This window comes from Danio rerio, chromosome 25 (genome assembly GCF_052040795.2).
Source record: "Danio rerio strain M-AB ecotype USA chromosome 25, GRCz13ab, whole genome shotgun sequence".
In the NCBI taxonomy this organism is placed as follows: domain Eukaryota; kingdom Metazoa; phylum Chordata; class Actinopteri; order Cypriniformes; family Danionidae; genus Danio; species Danio rerio.
Genome location: NC_141045.1, coordinates 24,456,798 through 24,478,238, shown reverse-complemented (window position 1 = coordinate 24,478,238; position 21,441 = coordinate 24,456,798). Strand labels below are relative to the sequence as shown.

The 21,441-nt window shown below is 34.1% G+C and overlaps 1 protein-coding gene across 50 annotated transcripts in view; it reads right to left on the bottom strand.

Moving 5' to 3' along the window:
• The window catches only part of ptprjb.1 (protein tyrosine phosphatase receptor type Jb, tandem duplicate 1), a 227,501-nt gene that overhangs the window by 133,512 nt on the left and 72,548 nt on the right, over window positions 1-21,441 (bottom strand). The window contains exons 57-99 of one of the 50 annotated variants that reach the window (XM_088651692.1): window positions 19,586-19,642; window positions 19,383-19,439; window positions 19,250-19,303; window positions 18,961-19,017; window positions 18,827-18,883; window positions 18,499-18,603; window positions 18,362-18,415; window positions 17,981-18,037; window positions 17,696-17,749; window positions 17,335-17,391; window positions 17,146-17,199; window positions 16,844-16,900; window positions 15,866-15,922; window positions 15,602-15,658; window positions 15,280-15,318; window positions 12,759-12,815; window positions 12,535-12,591; window positions 12,207-12,263; window positions 12,080-12,118; window positions 11,779-11,835; window positions 11,512-11,562; window positions 11,299-11,349; window positions 11,048-11,104; window positions 9,708-9,764; window positions 9,488-9,541; window positions 9,231-9,287; window positions 9,094-9,150; window positions 8,815-8,871; window positions 8,625-8,675; window positions 8,324-8,377; window positions 8,102-8,155; window positions 6,902-6,958; window positions 6,503-6,559; window positions 5,360-5,410; window positions 4,577-4,636; window positions 4,387-4,437; window positions 4,238-4,294; window positions 4,058-4,114; window positions 3,619-3,672; window positions 3,332-3,388; window positions 2,896-2,949; window positions 2,608-2,664; window positions 904-954 (exon numbers count right to left, since the gene is read on the bottom strand). The exons of the other annotated variants lie outside the window; for them this stretch is intronic. Of the exons in view, the coding sequence (XP_088507818.1) occupies window positions 904-954; window positions 2,608-2,664; window positions 2,896-2,949; window positions 3,332-3,388; window positions 3,619-3,672; window positions 4,058-4,114; window positions 4,238-4,294; window positions 4,387-4,437; window positions 4,577-4,636; window positions 5,360-5,410; window positions 6,503-6,559; window positions 6,902-6,958; window positions 8,102-8,155; window positions 8,324-8,377; window positions 8,625-8,675; window positions 8,815-8,871; window positions 9,094-9,150; window positions 9,231-9,287; window positions 9,488-9,541; window positions 9,708-9,764; window positions 11,048-11,104; window positions 11,299-11,349; window positions 11,512-11,562; window positions 11,779-11,835; window positions 12,080-12,118; window positions 12,207-12,263; window positions 12,535-12,591; window positions 12,759-12,815; window positions 15,280-15,318; window positions 15,602-15,658; window positions 15,866-15,922; window positions 16,844-16,900; window positions 17,146-17,199; window positions 17,335-17,391; window positions 17,696-17,749; window positions 17,981-18,037; window positions 18,362-18,415; window positions 18,499-18,603; window positions 18,827-18,883; window positions 18,961-19,017; window positions 19,250-19,303; window positions 19,383-19,439; window positions 19,586-19,642 (2,403 nt within the window). The remainder of the gene's footprint in view (window positions 1-903; window positions 955-2,607; window positions 2,665-2,895; window positions 2,950-3,331; window positions 3,389-3,618; window positions 3,673-4,057; window positions 4,115-4,237; window positions 4,295-4,386; window positions 4,438-4,576; window positions 4,637-5,359; window positions 5,411-6,502; window positions 6,560-6,901; window positions 6,959-8,101; window positions 8,156-8,323; window positions 8,378-8,624; window positions 8,676-8,814; window positions 8,872-9,093; window positions 9,151-9,230; window positions 9,288-9,487; window positions 9,542-9,707; window positions 9,765-11,047; window positions 11,105-11,298; window positions 11,350-11,511; window positions 11,563-11,778; window positions 11,836-12,079; window positions 12,119-12,206; window positions 12,264-12,534; window positions 12,592-12,758; window positions 12,816-15,279; window positions 15,319-15,601; window positions 15,659-15,865; window positions 15,923-16,843; window positions 16,901-17,145; window positions 17,200-17,334; window positions 17,392-17,695; window positions 17,750-17,980; window positions 18,038-18,361; window positions 18,416-18,498; window positions 18,604-18,826; window positions 18,884-18,960; window positions 19,018-19,249; window positions 19,304-19,382; window positions 19,440-19,585; window positions 19,643-21,441) is intronic. 50 annotated transcript variants of the gene reach the window in all.

The window sequence follows — 21,441 nt, the reverse complement described above, 5'->3', positions numbered from 1 at the left end:
CAATCTACTCCTACCACTGTTGACAGTAATCTGGACACTCACAGCTGAAGCCCACCATCATCTGATTTCTTTAATTAAACAAAACATTTATTTTTTTCAGTTAAACAAAGAGAAAACTGAAGTCATTGCATGTGGAAACAGTGATGAGGTTCTCAAGGTGAATGTGTACCTTGGCTCTGAGGGTCAAACAACAAAAAATAAGGTCAAGAATCTTGGTGTTATTCTGGAGTCAGATCTCAGTTTCAGTAGTCATGTCCATGCGGTAAATAAACCAGCATACTATCATCTCAAAAACATTGCAAGAATTAGGTGCTTTGTTTCCAGTGAGAAACTTGTTCATGCTTTTATCAGCATCAGGGTGGATTACTGTAATGGACTCCTCACTGGCCTTCCCAAAAATACAGCAAGACAGCTCATCCAGAACGTTGCTGTTAGGATTCTGACCAGAACCAGAAAATCACAGTACATCACGCCTCTCCTCAGGTCTTTGACCTGGCTCCCAGTTACATTCAGAATAGTTTTTAAAGTGTTTATAAAGTATTAATTGTCTATAAATCAATTAATGGCCTAGGAGCTCAATAAATTACAGATATGCTCATTGAATACAAACCTAACAGAACACTCAGATTTCCTTTTCTTGCCTGACAATGTTTTCGACCTAAGATTGTTTATCTATTAATGTTTTGCTGTCTGTCTTGACCATCTACTACTCTCTGGATTACCTGCATGCTTCAGTTCGCTCCTGTTTTGACCATTGCCTGCCTGACGATTCTTAAATAAACTGTGAATTATCCCCTCTGTTGTCACCCTGACTACTCATTACAATTTTAATTTACATTAACAGCAGAATGGTTAAACATTCCTGGAATACTTTACATACATTTGTACTTGTGTATTACTTACTTGTGGGTTCTGCTGTTTGAGAATCTGAAGGGCTTGCACTTGCAGACGGTGCTGAAATATGTAAATTGATTTAAAATTAGAAACAGTACTTCACAAAATCAAAGATGTCTTTAATATATTTTATTACATATAACCCAATTTTAAACTAGTTAGTTTTGTTTTCTTTGTATGTATGGATTATTTTAGTTGTTACTGACATCTGCTAAAAGAAAGAAGTCAATAACACTTTTATAAATATGTTTTCTAAAAAAAAATGTTGACCTGCTGAAAATTATTACCCGCTGCACTTAAAAATGAGTAGAGCCCTTACAAAAATATCATGTCAAGAAAGTCCTTATATAAAGACAGTAGAATTCCAACACCTCTACTTAAGCTGTTGTTGGATACACTATTAATGGAGAGACTGTTGTGGCAGAGGCTCCTGAGACATTATGATCAATAAATAGATTTACAGTTTGCTTATGTTTGTTGAAATGTTTACAAACACATTTTGCACTGCATTATAGACTATTGTACACATTTCAAATATGAATATAACACTAAAACAAATACAACACAAAAAATAAATGCAACACTTTTTTGCTCCCATTTTTCATGAGCTAAAATCGAAGATCTAATATTTACTATGTATTGTACTCAAAAGGCCTATTTCTCTCAAATACTTATCACATTCATTTAAATTAGTGTTGCCAACTTATTTTTAGTGACTTTTCAGACCCCCTTAGTGACTTTTTTTTTTTTTTAAGTGACAAGAGACAAATCTAGCGACTTTTTTGGTGTTATTGGTGATTTCCTCCCCCACCTCAGAGCACTGACAGGCGGCCCAGTTCTTGTAAAACAGTCTCTCTAAATTAGTTGGCAACGCTGTTTTAAATATGTTAGTGAGCACTTGATGAGGAGAAAACCATGAGAAGAAAACTCAGGCTTGTTCAGTCACATAATACTTGTTTTTTTTGTGTGGACAAACAGCTAAACTATGTATAAAAAAAGTGAGGTTCTGAAAATACCCGTGTTCGCAAAAATGTGATGCGATTTGCACAAATGATGTGTCACGAGTTGAGCATTTTGCACATTTGACGCACTTCGCTCTTGTAGGGGTGTGATTATAATGTAGCACCTATAGTTGGTGTCCAGAGAGGAAATACTCCTTGGCTATGTCGGAAGCACCGCTAACAGCTTCCATCATCCAGGCACAGTTTCTAGAGGAATTGATGACTCCACATTTAATGTGAAGCGAATTTAACGAGCGAATAAAGCGAGTAAACTGAAAATGTTCAATATCTATTTACGTGCGAATATAGTAATTTAATTGTGCTTGCCGCATCTGGTGTGAACAAAGCATCGGAGTGGCCAACCTAAAACACACCTGTGCAATAATCATGCTGTCTAATCGGCATCTCAATATGCCACACCAGTGAGGTGGATAGATTCAATGCTCACTATCACAGATTTGTTCAAGTAAACATCACATAGTGAACAATATTAATTTTCTTAATTAATTAATTAATTTAGATCTCTGAGTTTAGCTCAATAAAAAAAGTGTTTCAATTATATTTTTTGCTGAGTGTAAGTAGAGCTGCTTACAAAACATTTAATTTTCTTACTATTGCAGATACTGGTGCTTGATGCTCACGAATGTGATTTGAAACACCTGAACTACTGATTATTATAATACTTAAACAACTGTACATATATATTTCTTACTTGTAGGTTCTGTTGTTTGAGTCTCAGCTGTAGAAGCACTCGGACTGGCAGGAGATTCTGAAACATAGAGATGCAATAAAATATAGTTATGGTAAATTTGACTGACCTTTTTTAAAAAAAAGATTTAGATTTCGCAACATAATATTTCACTTTTTTGACCCACAATAATCCTGTAGTGAAGATATCTGATTTTCTGACATTTAGGAAACATGACAAGCACACTATGGTTCCTTTTAGATTTATTCCTAAAATGTTCACACAATAATCCCTGAAAAAATATATACTCACTTGAAGGAACCGATGTGGGAGACTCAGTAGATGGAAAGTTTGTTGTGGCAGAGGCTGATGGGACATTTTGATGAAGAAATAGATGTAAATGACCATTTTTGCAATATTTTGATATTTATTTTGCATATACAATATCATTTTTTACATGTGAAATCTATCTAAACATGAACATATTTAGTACATTTGATGAGTTCAGATGCAAAAACCTCTAAACGCCATCTGAAATTTCCATTAAAAATTGCATTTTTCTCAGCCTCCTTTGATTATGTAGTGTTTTTTTTCTCTTTAAAGACCACGAAAATGACTTCTCCTCTGCCATAAAAGTGAAATTACTGAACCTACATACGGTAGCCTGATAAAAATGTCCATTTTAGAAGAAAATTTCAGATGGCATTTAGAGGTTCTTGCATCTAATCTCTTCATATATATTGCTTACTTGTAGGTTCTGCTGTTTGAGACTCAGTTGTAGAAGAGCTTGTACTGGCAGGAGATGCTGAAACATTGAGATGCAAAAAAAATACAATTATCATGAATTTGACTGACCTTTTTTAAAGTAAGATTTAGATTTTGCAACATAATATTTAACTTTTTTGGTCCACAATAATCCTGTATTAAAGAATCTGACTCTCTGACGTTTAAAGTACATGACAAACACACAGGGGTTCCTTTTAGATTTATAACTAAAATCTTCACACAATAATCCCAGAAAAAATATATACTCACTTGACAGAGCTGATGTGGGAGACTCAGTTGATGGAAAGTTTGTTGTGGCAAAGGCTGATGGGACATTTTGATGAAGAAATAGACGTAAATGACCATTTTTGCATTACATTTGAAATATATTTTGAATATACGATATAACTTTTTATGTGGAAAATCTATCTAAAACATGAACTTATTAAGTACGTATGAAGAGTTCAGATGCAAAAACCTCTAAGCGCCATCTGAAATTTCCATTAAAAATGTGTATTTTTCTCAGCCTCCTTTGTTTATGTTTTGTTATTTCACTTCAGCGACCATGAAAAGGACTTCTCCTTTGCCATATAAGTGAAATTACTGAACCTACATACAGGAGCCTGATAAAAATGTTCATTTTAGAAGAAAATTTCAGATGGCAATTAGAGGTTCTTGCATCTAATCTCTTCATATATATATTGCTTACTTGTAGGTTTTGCTGTTTGAGTCTCAGTTGTAGAAGAGCTTGTACTGGCAGGAGATGCTGAAATATTAAGATGCAATAAAAATAGAATTATGGTAAATTTGACTAACCTTTTTTAAAAATAAGATTTAGATATATGTGAAATCTAAGCATGAAATTGTTTAGTACATATACATGACTTACTTGTGAGTTCTGCTGTTTGAGACTCAGTTGTAGAAGAACTTGTACTGACAGGAGGTGCTGAACATTTAAATGTAGTGTATTAGAAACAATTTATCAAATAAAATATAAACACAACAGGATTCAGACAGCTGTACATGTTTATTACTTACTTGTAGGCTCTGCTGTTTGAGTTGTAGAAGGGCTTGTACTTGCAGGTGGTGCTGAAATATTTAGAGGTGTTTAAAAATAGAAGCTTAAATTTAAGCTCCACAAAAATGAAAAAAATGAGCGTTTTGCACAAAATCATTATCATATAGTGTCATATTTTGCCACTGTGCTAAGATAATAATGGTTACTCACTTGAATGTTTTGTGACTGTTTGAGTTTCAGTTGTTGGAGAGTGTGCTGTGGCAAAGGCTGCTGGGATATTTAGATATGGTTACAATTGTCTTAATATTTGTTGACATACTTACAAAAGCACAATATATGCCATACCTGCCAACACTCCTGTTTTTCACAGGAGTTTCCCATATTTCAGACCCATCTCCCATTTTGTTATTTCTCCTGGAAAACTCTTGTAATTCCACCGCACCCAACGCTCCTACCCCAGATCCTCAGTTTTTTTGTACAATCTTTAACACTCCCTGATCGGCGACTTTGGTATACTATCAGATCACAGTGGCTGCCCGAAACCCGATGCATAGTACAGACACCTAGACTTTCCCACCCCTCTGCCACCATTTTCAGATACAAACTAATGTTGGCAGGTATGATATATGCAATAAAACAATGCAAGATGTTTTTACACAGATTTCTAATACAAACAATAGATTCAAACAGTACACTCAGGAGGTGATTTGAAATTCTAAATCACAAGTGTCAAACTCAGTTCCTGGAGGGCCGCAGCTCTGTGCAGTACTTACAATCCTATTTAAATACAACTGAACAAACTAACTGAGTCCTTCGGGCTTGTTTGAAACCTACATGTAAGTGTGTTGAAGCAGAGTTGAAACTACACTGTGGGTGCTGTGGCCCTCCAGGAACTGAGTTTGACACCCCTGTTCTAAATTATAATTTACATTAACAGCAGAATGGTAAATCTTTCCTGACGTGTTCATTCAATTGTTCATATATATTACTTACTTGTGGGTTCTGCTGTTTGAGACTCGGAAGGGCTTGTACTTGCATGCGTTGCTGAAATATGTAAACATATTAAAATTAGAAACAATATCTAAAAAATTAAAAATGTCTTTAATAAATTTTGTAACACATTTTGTAAAATAAGGCTGCACGGTGGCGCTGTGAGTAGCACGTTCGCCTCACAGCAAGAAGGTTGCTGGTTCGAGCTTCGACTGAGTCAGTTGGCGTTTATATGTGGAGTTTGCATGTTCTCCCTGTGTTCGCATGGATTTCCTCCGGGTGTACTGGTTTCCCCCACAAGTCCAAAGACATGCGGTACAGGTGCATTGGGTAGGCTAAATTGTCCATAGAGAATGAGTGTGAATGAGCGTGTATGAATGTTTCCCAGCTGTGGGTTGCAGATGGAAGGGCATCTGCTGCGTAAAACATATGCTGGATAAGTTGGCGGTTCTTTCCACTGTGGCGACCCCAGATTAATAAAGGGACTAAACCGAAAAGAAAATGGATGAATGAATTGTAAAATAACTGACAGGCAGTGCTGTAATATTTAAAAGTATAAAAAATAGGAACTTTTGTTTAAACACCCGCTGTATTTTAAAATGAGTAGTGCCTTACAAAAATATCAACTCATGAAAGACTTAAAAGTAATACAGCTTGTGCAGATCGCTGAAGAACTAAAAACTTGCCACTTTAAAGAACTACATAACCAATCATGCACCGCTCACACGCACCTGTTCCTCTTTCAGTTTGAATACACACACAGCCGGAGGATTGTTAGACGGATAACAGTGACTTTAAATACAGCGCGCACACACACACACACACACACACACACACACACACACACACACACACACACACACACACACACATACACACACATCTGGGCTTAGTCTTGTTTACTGTATTTGTGACATTTCAATGCATTTCCTTTGCCTTGCCATGTTAGACCCTTGCCTTGCTTTATTGTTTAATCCTGTCTGCTGCCTGCCTGTACTGACCATTCATCTGTTTATTGACTACGACTCTGGATTGCCTGTATAGACTTGTTTGTTCTTGGTTGACCATTGCTTGCCTGAAAGTTTATTACAAAAATGTTGTAACAAAATTACAAACGCAAAAAAACTGTTCATATATATTACTTACTTGTAGGTTCTGCTGTTGGAGACTCAGTTGTAGAAGAGCTTGTACTAACAGGGAGTGCTGAAATATGGAGATGTATTTTAAAAAATAGAAACAATTTTGCACATAATTGCAGAAATTATACTAGAGACCTAACAAAATATGTTATCATGACAGTCAGAATACAAACACAGCAGAATTCCAACACCTCTAATTAAGGTGACCTATAATCATCATTCTACAATTTAAATGTTCACACAATCTAGCAATAAAAAAAAAAAATCACTTGAAGCAGCTGATGTTGGAGACACAGTTGATGGAGAGTTTATTGCAGCAGAGACTGCTGGGACATTTTGATAAATAAATGAATTTGCAGTTTCCACCACAACAGTATTCAGACAACTGTACATGTGTATTACTTACTTGTAGGTTCTGCTGTTTGAGACTCAGTTGTGGAAGAGCTTGTACTGGCAGGGAGTGCTGAAATATTTACATGTATAAAAACAGAAACATTATTGTGCAAAACAAGAAAAGAATCACAGAAATTGTATTTGAAAAAGAAGCAGATATTTAAAAATTAATAGTGGTCTTACAAAAATTGCATATCATGACAATCCTAATATGAATATGCACTGTCTGACAAAAGTCTTGTCGCCCAACCAAGTTCTAGGAACAAAAAATAATAACTTCTAGTTGATCATTTGGTATTAGAAGTGGCTTATATTAAAGGCAAAGGCCTTTGGATTACGCTTATTTTACCAAAATAAAATATGATCATCCCATGATTTTTATTTATTTAATTAGGATAGTAAGGTCTGACTTTGCTTAGAATATAGAATAGAGTATATAGATTATAGAATATAAAGTCATGGTGCAGTCGAAAATCAATTCATATTGTGTATGACTCCCATGAGCTTGGAAGACTGCATCCATACATCTCTGCAGTGACTCAACTTATTATTGAAGTCATCTGGAATGCCAAAGAAAATGTTCTTACAGAACTCCCAGAGTTCATCAAGATTCTTTGGATTCATCTTCAATACCTCCTCCTTCATCTTACCCCAGACATGCTCAATAATGTTCATGTCTGGTGACTGGGCTGGCCAATCCTGGAGCAACTTGACCTTATTTGCTTTCAGGAACTTTGATGTGGAGGCTTAAGTTTGAGAAGGAACGCTGTCCTGCTGAACAATTTGCCCTCTCCTGTGGTTTGTAATGTAATATGCAGCACAAATGTCTTGATACCTCAGGCTGTTGATGTTTTCATCCATTCTGCAGATCTCTCGCATGCCCCCATACTGAATGTAACCCCATATCATGATTTTTCATTCATCAAACTTGACTGATTTCTATGAGAATCCATGTGGGTTCCAGTAGGTCATCTGCAGTATTTATGATGATTATGATGCCATTTACCAGATGATTCATCAGAAAAATCTACCTTTTGCCACGTTTCCAATTGATCAACTGATAAAATGATTATTATTTGTTGATTTTACAACTGGGAGCGACGACAAGACTTTTGTCAGGTAGTGTAATTGAACACCAACACTTAAACTGGAAATATACTTATAATTTTCCAATTAAAATTTAAATACAATAGTCTATTAATTAAAAACTCACTTGAAGGAGCTGATGTTGGAGACACAGTTGATGGAGAGTTTGTTGTAGCAGAGACTGATTACATTTTGAAAAAAAAAAAGAATTACACTTTCATTAAGTTGACATGTTTAAGAAAACATGTTTTAATACAATGAAATTGAGCATTGCAAGAACAGTAGCAGATTTTAAAATAACTATATGAACACAGCAGTATTCAGACAACTGTATGTATATATCACTTACTTGTAGGTTCTGCTGTTTGAGAAGTTGTAGAAGAGCTTACACTGGCAGGAGATGCTGAAATAGTTATTAGAATATTAAAAATGTTAAAAAAATTAAAAATGGAAACTTCATTCTAAGTACTACAAAATAGCTTAAAAACACTTTTGCAAAACATATAGAATTACGCTTCCCCTATGTTTGTTGGCATGTTAACAAATTTTTTGTAGCTATGAAATGCTGCATTGCAAGAACAGTTAAAATTTATAAAAATGCATATATAAACACAACAGTACTCAGACAGCTCTACATATTTATTACTTACTTGTAGGCTCTGCTGTTTGTGTTGTAGAAGGGCTTGTACTTGCAGGTGGTACTGAAATATTTAGATGTATTTAAAAATAGAAGCTTAAATTTGGGCACCACACAAATTTGCATATTGCACAAAACTATTTTCATATATGATTTTAAACAGTGTTCTGACAACTGTACATATATATACTGTATGTACTCACTTGTAGGTTCTGCTGTTTGAGACTCAGCTGTAGAAGAGCTTGTACTTGCAGGGAATGCTGAAATATTTAGATGTATTAAAAAATAGAAACAATTTTGCACAAAATTGCTGAAATTATACTTAAAAATAAAGACATTTAACTGTGGTAACGTAACGAGTAGAGTCCAAACAAAATCTATGTTATCATGACAGTCAGAAAACAAACACACTAAAATTCCAGTTTTAATTTTTCAAATTAAATGTTCACACAATAATCGCCTTTTTTAAAAATAAAACTCACTTGAAGGAGCTGATGTTGGACACACGGTTGATGGACAATTTGTTGTAGCAGAGGCTGCTGGGACATTTTAATACAAACAATAAGTAGCAGTTTCCACCACAACAGTATTCAGACAACTGTGCATGTATATTACTTACTTGTAGGTTCTGCTGTTTGAGACTCAGTTGTAAAAGAGCTTGTACTGGCAGGAGATGCTGAAATATTTACATGTATTAAAAACAGAAACAATATTGCACGAAATCACAAAACTGCATTTGAAAAACAAACAGATAATGAAAATCGAGTAGTGTTCTTGCAAAAAGTCCTAATATAAAAGCAGTAAAATTCCTCTACTTAAGCTGGACATATACTTATAATTGATACATTCACACAATGATTCATGAAAAAAACCCACTTGAAGGAGCTGATGTTGGAGACTCAGTCGATGGAGAGTTTGTTGCGGCAGAGGCTGATGGGACATTTTGATTAAAAAAAATATAGAATTACACCTTCCTTTTGTTGACATGTTTAGGAAAGCATTTTTGCATGTAACGAAATTCAGCATTGCAAGAACAGCTGCAGTTTATTAAAAAGCCATACTGACACAACAAAGTTCAGACAACTGTAGTACTTACTTGTAGGTTCTGCTGTTTGAGACTCAGTTGTGGAAGAACTTGCACTAACAGGAGATGCTGAAATATTTAGATATAATAAAAATAGATCCATAATTTCAGCGAAGGACATTATTTCCCATAACTTTATTTACTGCAATAAAGATTAATGGAATATGACTATAAACTAAAGAGGTGTGAAAAAATGTTTGCCCCTTACCAATTTCTTATTTTTTGGCATTTTGTTAACCTTTGTTTCAGATTTTTAAACAAATTGAAACATTAATCAAAGATAACACAAATAAACACATTATGCAGTTTTGAAATCAAAGTTTTTAAGATTAAGTGAAAACAAATACAAAACTGCATAGCCCTGTGTGAAAAGTGTTGCTCCTAAACCTAATAACTAGTTGGGCCACTCTTAGGAGCAGCGACTGCAATCAAGTGTTTTTCATGACTTGCAATGAGTCTTTTACAGCGGTTTGGAGGAATTTGGCTCCACTCTTTTTTTGCAGAATTGTTGTAATTTAGCTACATAGGAGGGTTTTCCCGCGTGAACTGCCTTTTTAAGATCACGCCACAGCATATCAATTGGATTTAGGTCAGGACTTTGACTAGGCTACTCCAAAGTCTTCATTATGTTTTGCTTCAGCTATTCAGAAGTGAACTTGCTGGAGTTCTTTGGATCATTGTCCTGCTGCAGAACAGAAGGCTATGTAGTTTAGATTTTTTTCCCTTAGTAATAAAAACCTACATTTAAAAACTACATGATGTGTTGACTTGTTATCTTTGACTAATATTTTAAAAAAATTGTTTAATGATCTGAAATACTAAATTGTAATAAACATAAAAAAATCAACCAAATATAAGAAATATTGCAAAAAATGAGAAATCAGTAAGGGGCAAACACTTTTTCATACCATTGTATGTGAAACGTTTTATCTTTCCAATAAAAAAATGCTGTCAATGCAATGAAATTGTCAACTGCTAGAACTGTTAAAATAACAACATATGAATTTAACTGTAAACTGTGAGAATGCTGTTTTTTTTCTTTGTTTTATTGTAAATGAAGCCGGACTAACAGCATCCAAATTTTTAGAAAATATGAAGAAATAGATTCACAGTTTTCTTAATAGTTGTATTCATGCTTACAATAACACAACATATAAAATGCAGTTCTGCAACGCAAGACAAGTTGTTGTTATACACATATTTATGATACAAATATCAGAGAACTTTAAACAGTATACTCAAGAATTGATTAATAATACCTGAAATACTGACTATTATAACTTACTTTAAGAGAGAAAAGGTCAAACTTTCCTGAAATAGTGTTCAGACAACTGTACATATATATGACTTACTTGTAAGTTCTGCTGTTTGAGAATCAGTTACAGAAGAGCTTGTACTGGCAGGGATTGCTGAAATATTTGTATAGATTAAAAACAGAAACAAAATTGCACAAAAATCACAAAATAATAAAATTATGGATATTTAAAAATGAGCTTAGTCCTTACAGTCCTAATATAAAGACAGTAGAATTCCAGTACCTCTACTTAAGCTGGACCTAGAATCATCAGTCCCACATTAAAATGATCATACAATAATAACTCACAAGAAGGAGCTGATGTTGGAGACACAGTTGAAGGAGAGTTGGTTGTGGTTGCTGGAACATTTTAATAAAAAAAAGAAAAAAACTAATTATGCTTTCCCTATGTTTGTTGACATGTTTATAGATTCTTTTGTTACTATGAAATTCTGCTTGAGTTAAAATTTATAAAATACATACACAACAGTATTCAGACAACTGTATATATTCATTACTTACGTGTAGCTTCTGCTGCTTGAGTTGTTAAAGGGCTTGCACTTGCAGGTGGTGCTGAAATATTGAGATGTATTTAAAAATAAAATTCTAAATTTAAGTACTACAAAAATGAGCATTTTGCACAAAAACGTTATCATATAGTGTCATATTTTGTCACTGTGCTAAGATTTGATTTGAAATACCTGAAGAAATGATAATTAAAATTTGCATCAAGAGCAAAATGATAAAACTATACAGAAGTAGTGTTCAGACTATATATATTTTACTTACTTGTAGGTTTTGCCCTTTGAGAGTCAGTTGTAGAAGAGCTTGTACTGGCTGGAGATGCTAAAAAAGTAGATGCATTTTAAAAAAAATATAAACAATTTTGCACAAAATCTGAAAATGCATATTTAAAAATGAATAGACATTTAATGACGATATTTAAAAATGAGCAGAGCCCAAACAAAATGTTATTATGACAGTCAGAAAACACAGTATAATTCCAACACCTATAATTAAGGTGGACCTATAAATGAAATTTTTCAATTTAAATGTTCACACAATAATGTAGAAATTTTTAAAATCTCACTTGAAGGAGCTGATGTTGGAGATACAGTTGATGAAGAGGCTGCTGGGACATTTTGATGAAGAAATGAAGTAGCAGTTTCCACTACAATAGTATGAAGACAACTCTACAGTACACATATATTACTTACTTGAAAGCTCTGCTGTTTGAGACTCAGCTGTAGAAGAGCTTGTACTGGCAGGAGATGCTGAAATATTTGCATGTATTAAAGTCACAGAAATTGTATATAATTTAATGTACAAACGTTCTTCACACAAAGTTCTTTAAACATGTTTATAAGGCCTCAGCTTATTGTGTTCACTTGGTATAAGATGTTCTTGAACTTTTTCATTCATTTAAAATACATTTTGGTATGGAAGATTTAAGGAATCTTGATTTATTGGTGAAAATGTCCACAGACAAATTTCACGCATACATTTTAAATGTTCACACAATAATTCATAAATGAAAAAACTCACTTGAAGCAGCTGATGTTGGAGACACTGTTACTGGAGAGTTTGTTGTAGCAGAGGCTGCTGAGACATTTTGACAAAAAAAAAATAATAATTCAACTTTACTTGTGTTGACATGTTTAAAGAAACATTTTTGCTGAAGATAAAACTCAGCATTGCAAGAACAGTTGCAGTTTATAAAACAACCATGTATGCACAACAGTATTCAGACAACTGTACATATTTATTACTTGTAGGTTCTGCTGTTTGAGACTCGGTTGTCGAGGAGCTTGCACTGGCAGATGGTGCTGAAATATTACGATGCATTTAAACAATAGCAACAGCACAATGGGTTTCATAAATTCAGGACAATGGGTCTCATTTCCTTATTATTGTATATGTTTATCATATTTATATGCATATTTGAACTTCCCACAAAAACTTTTCATGTAATTTACAACACGTGCATTTACACATAAGTTTGTTGTTAAACTCTTCCTTCCCTTAGTAAATCTATCTAAAAAAAACGTTCATCTCTCCAGTACTCGGGTATGAAAGGTGAACTAATTATCATGGCTCCAATCGGCTCAGACTGTGTACATTGGTTAAGATTATGGGCTCTATTTTGACGGTCCATGCGCAGAGCGCAAAACGCAGGCCGCAAACGCTTTCAGGGCGTGTCAGGACGCGTTTTTGCTAATTTAAGGACGGGAAATCTGCCTTGCGCCGCGGCGCATGTTCTAAAAGGGTTGAGTTTATTTTCTTAATGAGTTATAGGTGGGTTTTAAGAATAAACCAATTAGAATCTCATCTCCCATTCTCTTTAAAAGTCAGCTGCGTCGCGCCAAGAGCGCATTCGCTATTTACAGGACGCAAAGTAAGTCTAGGTGGAAAAAATGAGCATTTCACAAGCAAACAGTTAACAGTTGACAGTTTTTTAACAGAAAACTGTTAAACAGAGCATCTGCTGTGAGAATGAGAGATAATGGATCACTTTCACTTTCGCTCTTGGACAGGGAAACCTTTACGCACAGACATCAATTAGTCTATAAATAAATTATTTTGTTTGTAAAGCGCAAATATTCATTTCAAAACTATTTCTAAATTCAGTTCTAATTTCCAGCAAATGAATAAATGAATAATAATAGCAAAATGTGCTCAAAAAGCAGTGGTTTCTCATATTTATGTAGGCTAGAAAATAATATGTTTTGTAATATTTTAATCCTTTATATTTACATTCTTTATCTATTCTTATTATATACTATATAAATCCTTAACATTTACATTAAAGATATTTGCCTATTGCTCTCTTTTGCGTATTAAGCAGTGCGTAAGCGAGGCGCAACTCTGCGCCGGAGTTTAGACCGGGTTAGTTTTGGTCTAATGAAAGCGTTCCGCCTCAGAACGCCTTCCTTTTTGGACCAGAACGCCTATGGGCGCAAAAATGAGCGCTAATGCATTTGCTATTTAAACAGCGTAGCGCAACGCCTCAAAACGACTCTTGCGCCAAGCTGAAACTACCAAAAGACTACTGCGTCATGCCTTGCGCCACACTGCGCCGGGTGTATGATAGGGCCCTATATGTGACTGTTAGTGTAACGTGAACGAACCACTGACATTTAAAGACATAAAGAGGTGAGCTGAGCAAAGACACAACAATACCTTCATATACAAAAGAGCAGTTAAACATTGAATTATTATTTTCTCCTTCTTATAATAATATATTTATGACTTATTTGTCGTGTGATCAACCTTTTGGGCTAGTTGTAGATGTGTTTGGAAGCAATTCGTAACATTTTAATAATATTTTGGCAAATTGAACCAAATGAACGAAATGACTCGAAAAAAGATTCGTTCATCGAGATGAACGAGACTCAAAGATCCGAATCAGTAAAATGATCCGAACTTCCCATCACTAGCATCAAGGTGAACAAAGTTAGTAATTGGCATTAAACATGCCCACACAGGCTCTATATAAAGGCTTTCTACAAAGCACCACTTATCCAGAGAAAATTATTAACAGTCAAATTATGAATTAGGGTGGTGCAGTGCGTCGCCTCACAGTAAGAAGGTCGCTGGTTTTATTAATCAGTAGTCGCCACAGCGGAATAAACCTTCAACTTATCCAGCATCTGTTTTTATGCAGCAGATGCCCTTCCAGCTGTAACCCATCATAGAAAAACACCCATACACTCTCATTCACACGCATACTGTACACTACGGCCAATTTAGCTCATTCAATTCACCTTTGCCGCATATCTTTGGACTGTGGGGAAGAAACCAGAGCACCCAGAGGAAACCCACACGGGAAGGGGGAGAACATGCAAACACCACACAGAAACGCCAACTGACCTAAACGGGGCTCGAACCAGCGGCCTTCTTGCTATAAGGCAATTGTGCTACCCACTGTGCTGCCCTGACATTTTTCGTACATTTAAAATACATTTTAGTACTAAAGTTTTGATGAGTCATGAATTATTCATGAAAATGTCCGTATGCATATTTTGCACGTGCATTGTTTGTGAATGAGACCCATTATATACAATAATATCATACGCTACAAGAAATATTAATGGAATATAACTAATTTTAAACTATATACTATGCAATAAAATTGTAAATTGTAAAACTGTAAATACGATAATATATAAATTTGACTGTAAACTGTGAGAATGTAGTTTATTTCTTTATATTTTTTTTTGTTAATGACCAACAGAACAGGAGTGTTTAGACAAAATGTTTACAGAAAAGTCCATGAACAGAAATACTCACTTGAAGGAGTTGATGGAGTGTTTGTTGTGGCAGAGGCTGCTGAGACATTTTGATGAAGAAATAGATTCACAGTTTTCTTAACAGTTGTTTTTATGCTTACAATAACACAATATATAAAATGCAGTTCTGTAATGCAGAGTTATAATTATACACATATTACTGATATAAATATTAGATCATTTATATATACTTATATATTATAGAACAGTATAAAAAGTGATTTGAAATAGCTGAAGTAATGCTTAAAATAATTTACATTAACAGCAAAAGGTAAAACTTTCTTGAAATAGTGTTCAGACAAATGTACATATATATAACTTACTTGTAGGTTCTGCTGTTTGAGACTCAGTTGTAGAAGAGCTTGTAAATGCAGGAGATGCTGAAATATTTACATGTGTTAAAAACAAAAAATACAATTCCACAAAAACAAAGAAATTGTATTTGAAAAAATTATAGATATTTAAAAATAAGATTTGTCATATCTTTAAAATCCTAATATAAAAACAGTAGAATTCCAGCACCTCTAATTAAGCTGGACCTATAATTATCAGTCCTCCATTAAAATGATCATACAATAATAACTCACATGAAGGAGCTGATGTTAGAGACACAGTTGATGGAGAGTTTGTTGTGGCAGAGGCTGCTGGAACAATTTAATAAAAAATTATAATTATTATAATGCTTTCCCCATTTTTATAGAATGTTTTTGTTACTATGACATTCTGCATTGCAAAAACAGTTTATATATATAAGCCAATCTACAACTCAAACAGCAGAAACTACAAGCCAATCTACAACTCAAACAGCAGAAACTACAAGGGATATATATATATATATATATATATATATATATATATATATATATATATATATATATATATATATATATATATATATATCACTTGTAGTTTCTGCTGTTTGAGTTGTAGATTGGCTTGTAGTTGTAGGTGGTGCTAAAATATTTAAATGTATTATAAATAGATCTAACATTTTTTTCCCCAAAACCATTATCAAATATGTAATCTTTTGTCACTGAGCTAAGATATGATTAGAAATAACTGGAGAAATATTTTTTACAATTTACATTAAGAGCAAAAATTTAAACCTTTATAGTGCTCATATATAGAATTGAAGTCAGAATTATTAGCCCCCTTCGAACTGTTTTCTTATTTTTAAAATATTTTCCAAATTATGTGTAACAGAGCAAGGAAATTTTTACATTATGTCTGATAATATTTTTTCTTCTGGAAAAAGTCTTTTTTTTTTTGGCTCGAATAAAAGAATAGGATAAAAAAATTTTTAAAACTATTTCAGGGACAAAATTATTAGCAACTTTAAGCTATATTTTTTTCTCGATAGTCTACAGACAAACCATCATTACACAATAACTTGTCTAATTACCCTAACCTGCCTAGTTAAACTAATTAACCTAGTTAAGCCTTTGAATGTCACTTTAAGTTGTATAGAAGTGTCTCGAAAAATATCTAGTCAAATATTATTTACTGTCATAATGGCAAAGATAAAATAAATCTTTTTTTGACAACTGCACATATGCAATACTTACTTGTAGGTTCTGCTGTTTGAGATTCAGTTGTAGAGGAGCTTGTACTGGCAGGGGGTGCTAATAAAATGTAGAAGTATTAAAAAAAAACATTAAACCATTAAAAACCATTAAACCATTTAAACCATTTTGCATAAAATCATCACAGAAGTTAATAATGAGTAGAGCCCTAACATACAAAAATATGTTATAATAGAAAACAAACACAGCAAAATTCCACCACCTCTAATTAAGTTGGACCTATAATTATCATTTTTTTATTGAAATGTTCACACAATAATCTATGAATTTAAAAAAAAACTCACTTAAAGGAGCTGATGTTGGAGACACAGTTGATGGAGAGTTTGTTGTAGCAGAAACTGCTGGGACATCATGACAGGAACATATTTCTTATTATTGCAGATACTAATACTTGATTGCTCAGAAGGTGATTTGAAACACCCGAACTGCTGATTATTAAAATTATATACATAAATTATAATATCATTACTTACTTGTAGGTTCTGCTGTTTGAGACTCAGTTGTAGAAGAGCTTGTACTGGGATGAGATGCTGAAATATTTAATGCATTAAAAATATGGTAAACATTGTAGAAATATTGTTCAGACACTGTAAATCTATGTTATATACTTGTAGGTTCAACTGTTTGAGTATTAAAAATGTATTAAAAACAGAAACAATATTGCACAAAATCACAGAAATTGTGTTAAAAAAGAACGGATATTCAAAAAAGAAAAAAGCCCTTACTAAAATATAATATCATAGGTCATGATAGACACCTCTATTTAAACTGGACCTATACTTATCACTTCCCAATTAAAATGTTCACACAATGGTCAATGAATTAAATACTCACTTGAAGCAGCTGATGTTGGAGACACAGTTGATGGAGGGTTTGTTGTGGCAGAGGCTGCTGGGACATTGTGATAAAACAAATATAATTTTCTTACGTTTGTTGACATGTTTGCAGAAACTTTTTGTTACAATGAAATGATTCTGCACAGTAAGATCAGTTACAGTTTATAAATGAAACATATGTACATGACAGTAATAAATGTATCAGGTATTAAATACCCGAAATAATGACCAAAACGGATAAACCTTTCTGAAATAGTGTTCAGACAACATATATGTGACTTACTTGTAGGTTCTGCTGTTTGAGACTCGGTTGTAAAAGTGCTTGTACTGGCAGGAGATGCTGAAATATTTAGATGCATTAGAAAATAGAAACTTGATTTTGAGTAGTACAAAAATGCTTAAAAATAGACTTTTGCAGTTGTAGTGTAAATGTTGTAAAATGTATACTGCAACAAATGTTAGAATAGAATATGAACGCCTAAATACATTCTTCAAAATCATTTTCATGTAGTGTCCTGCTTTGTCACTGTGATGAGATATTCACTGTTAGCATTGTAGGCTTCTGTATTAAATGTAACTAAAGGTCAGATTATTTTGACAAAAAAAATAAATAAATGAACAAACAAAGGTGAATTTAACCATTGTACATGTTTAAAAAACTCACTTGAAGGAGCTGATGTTGGAGACACAGTTGATGGAGAGTTTGTTGTGGCAGAGGCTGCTGGGACATTTTGATTAATAAATAGACTTAGTTTTCACCACACAAGTATTCAGACAACTGTGCATATATATTAAACATACTTGTGGGTTCTGCTGTTTGAGATTCAGTTGTAGAAGAGCTTGCACTGGCAGTGAATTTCATCTTTATCATCTGGTAATGTACAGTAAGTGTTGGGACTGAAGCAGCTAATATTCATTTACACTGACGAGGGGCAGGGTTGCTGAATAACTACTGAGAGATTTCAGCTGCTGTCTGAGCTTTCCATGTCTTTTTACATATCACTTACTTCTTGTGCTCAACACTTTTCCCGTGCGTCATTTCATTTTATTAAACTTCTAATGATGCTAGATATATTTTAATTCCCACATTAAACTGTTCACACAGTAGTCCATGAATAAAATCACTCACTTGAAGCAGCTGATGTTGGAGACACAGTTGATGGAGAGTTTGTTGTGGCAAAGCCTGCTGGAACATTTTGATTAAAAAATAGACTGTTTCTATCAAAACAGTATTTAAAAAAACTGTACATATCTATGACTTACTTGTAGGTTCAACTGTTTGAAACTCAGTTGTAGAAAAGCTTGTACTGGCAGAGGATGCTAAAATATATAGATGTATAAAAAACAGAAATAATATTGCACAAAATCACAAACATTGTATTTAAAAAATGAACAGATATTCACATATGAGTAGTGCCCTTACAAAAATAGCATATCACGACAGTCCTAATATAAAGACGGTAGAATTCCAACAACTCTACTTAAGCTGGAAAATTCTCATAATTTCCCAATTAAAATGTTCACACAATAGTCCATTACATAAATAACTCACTTGATGGAGCTGATGTTGCAGACACAGTTGATGAAGAATTTGTTGTAGCAGAGGCTGCTGGGAAATTTTTGAGGAAAAAGTTACAATTTCCATCACAACCGTTTTCAATAAACTGTACATATATATTACTTACTTGTAGGTGCTGCTGTTTGAGTCTCAGTTGTAGATGAGCTTGTACTGGCAGGAGATGCTGAAATATTTTAGATTTATTTATAAAAAAAAATAGAAAATTCATTTTGACTAAAACATATCTCTAAAATTTCATAGCTTTGAATTTTAATACACTACAGGTTTCATGATAAAGCATTTAGACAACTCCACATATATATTTCTTACTTGTAGGTTCTGCTGTTTGAGTCTCAGTTATAGAAGAGCTTGTACTGACAGTAGATGCTGAAATATTTAGATAATATATTTAAGAAATAGAAACTTTATTTTGAGTGTAAGAAAATGCCTAAAAATACACTTTTGCATGCCAGAAAAATGTTGTACTCCAACAAATAGAATAAAATATAACTTCAACTATAAACGGCTCAAATACATTGTTCACATGTAAACACTGTTTATACTGTACAAAACCATTATCATATAGTTTCATATTTTGTCACTGTGATAAGATACTGATTGTTAGCATTTTAGGCTTCTACATTAAATGTATCTATTTGTTTTGTATGCAAATGTCTGATTCTTTTGGCAAATAATTTAATAAATGAACAAACAAAAGTCAATATTTTTTATAGACCAGCTTGAAATGATGATGATGGCTAATGCTGTATATATGGCAGTAAGCAGCGAAGGAGACCAAAAGTTGCTATGTTTGGCTAAGACAAGCTTCATGTGACCATGTTAGTGTTAGTGTTACAGGTTATCCAACGGTAAGAAAACAGACATCTTAAGTGAGAAAATCTGTCATTGTCTTGCTGAAATGTCCACACTAGTTTAATCTTAATCATCTGGGGCCTCATGTACGAAGACTTGCGTGGAAATCATACTAAAACATTGCGTACGCACAAAGCTGTAAATGTGCGTACGCAGAAAAAAATTCAGATATATGAAACACTGCGTACGCCGAATCTCACGCATATTCTTTTGTACATCTGAGTGAACGTGAAACTGAACGCAACATGCACGAGCACAAAACCCCTCCCTGCCTCCTCCCCCGTATGAATATGCTAATGACTCTACTTTGGCAAAACCCAACGAAAAAGCAATGACAAAAGCAAGCAAGAAGAGAAACTTTGAACAGAATGTGAATTGGAGGTGCTGCTTTCGGAGGTAGACCGGAGAAAAGCGGTGTTATTTGCAAGTTTGTTCTCCGGAATTAACAACAAAAGAAAAAAATAGAGTGGGAGAGTTTAGCTGATGCGGTTAACACAGTTGGGTCTGAATATCGGAAAGAGTGAAGGAAATAATGTGGTTTATAGGTGTAAAATGTTGCAGTAACTTTAACAGTCTAAGTGGCGCACCTTGTAAGACGCATGTCAACATGTTTTGACACATTCGAGCATGAACTCGGTTCGAATCCAGCGTCTGATGACCTCTTTCTTCTTTTTTCCCCCGCTACATATCAGATTTTGCCAACTTTTTATCACGAGAAAGACAAGTAGGAATCATTAATAAGTTTGTGCATCATATTTTATTTGCACATTTATCGAATAGAAATGTTTCTGATTCACGCATGCAAATTCATCTTCAGATAATGTCTTTATAGCAATGTGCGTGCAGTAGATAGCTCAGATTACATTGGGAAAACAGGAGACCGCTGCAAATTGTGCTTTAAGGTTTAGCTGGTCAACTGTATGGTATGGAAACCTTATATACCTGCTAGATGAACCCGTCTCATACAGCTGCCATTGCAAGGCTCAGACACTTTGTAGAGAGGAATTTAACACAACTGCCTCTAGGAGTCGCCAATGAAAATAAAACAGACACGCACAAAAAATGTACGCGTACGCCAGCTGGCGTGGGGCTGCGCACATTCCCATATTCAGTTTATCGTTATTAAATCCAAACGTGAGCGATTCTGAGCATGAAACCTGGCGTACGCAAAGTTTTTGTGCGTACGCAGCCTTGATACATGAGGCCCCTGGTCAATTAGGTGTTGGGACTGAAGCAGCTAATATTCAATTACACTGACAAGGGGCAGGGTTGTTTTTTAACAAATAGATTTCAGCTGCTCTCTGAGCTTTCCA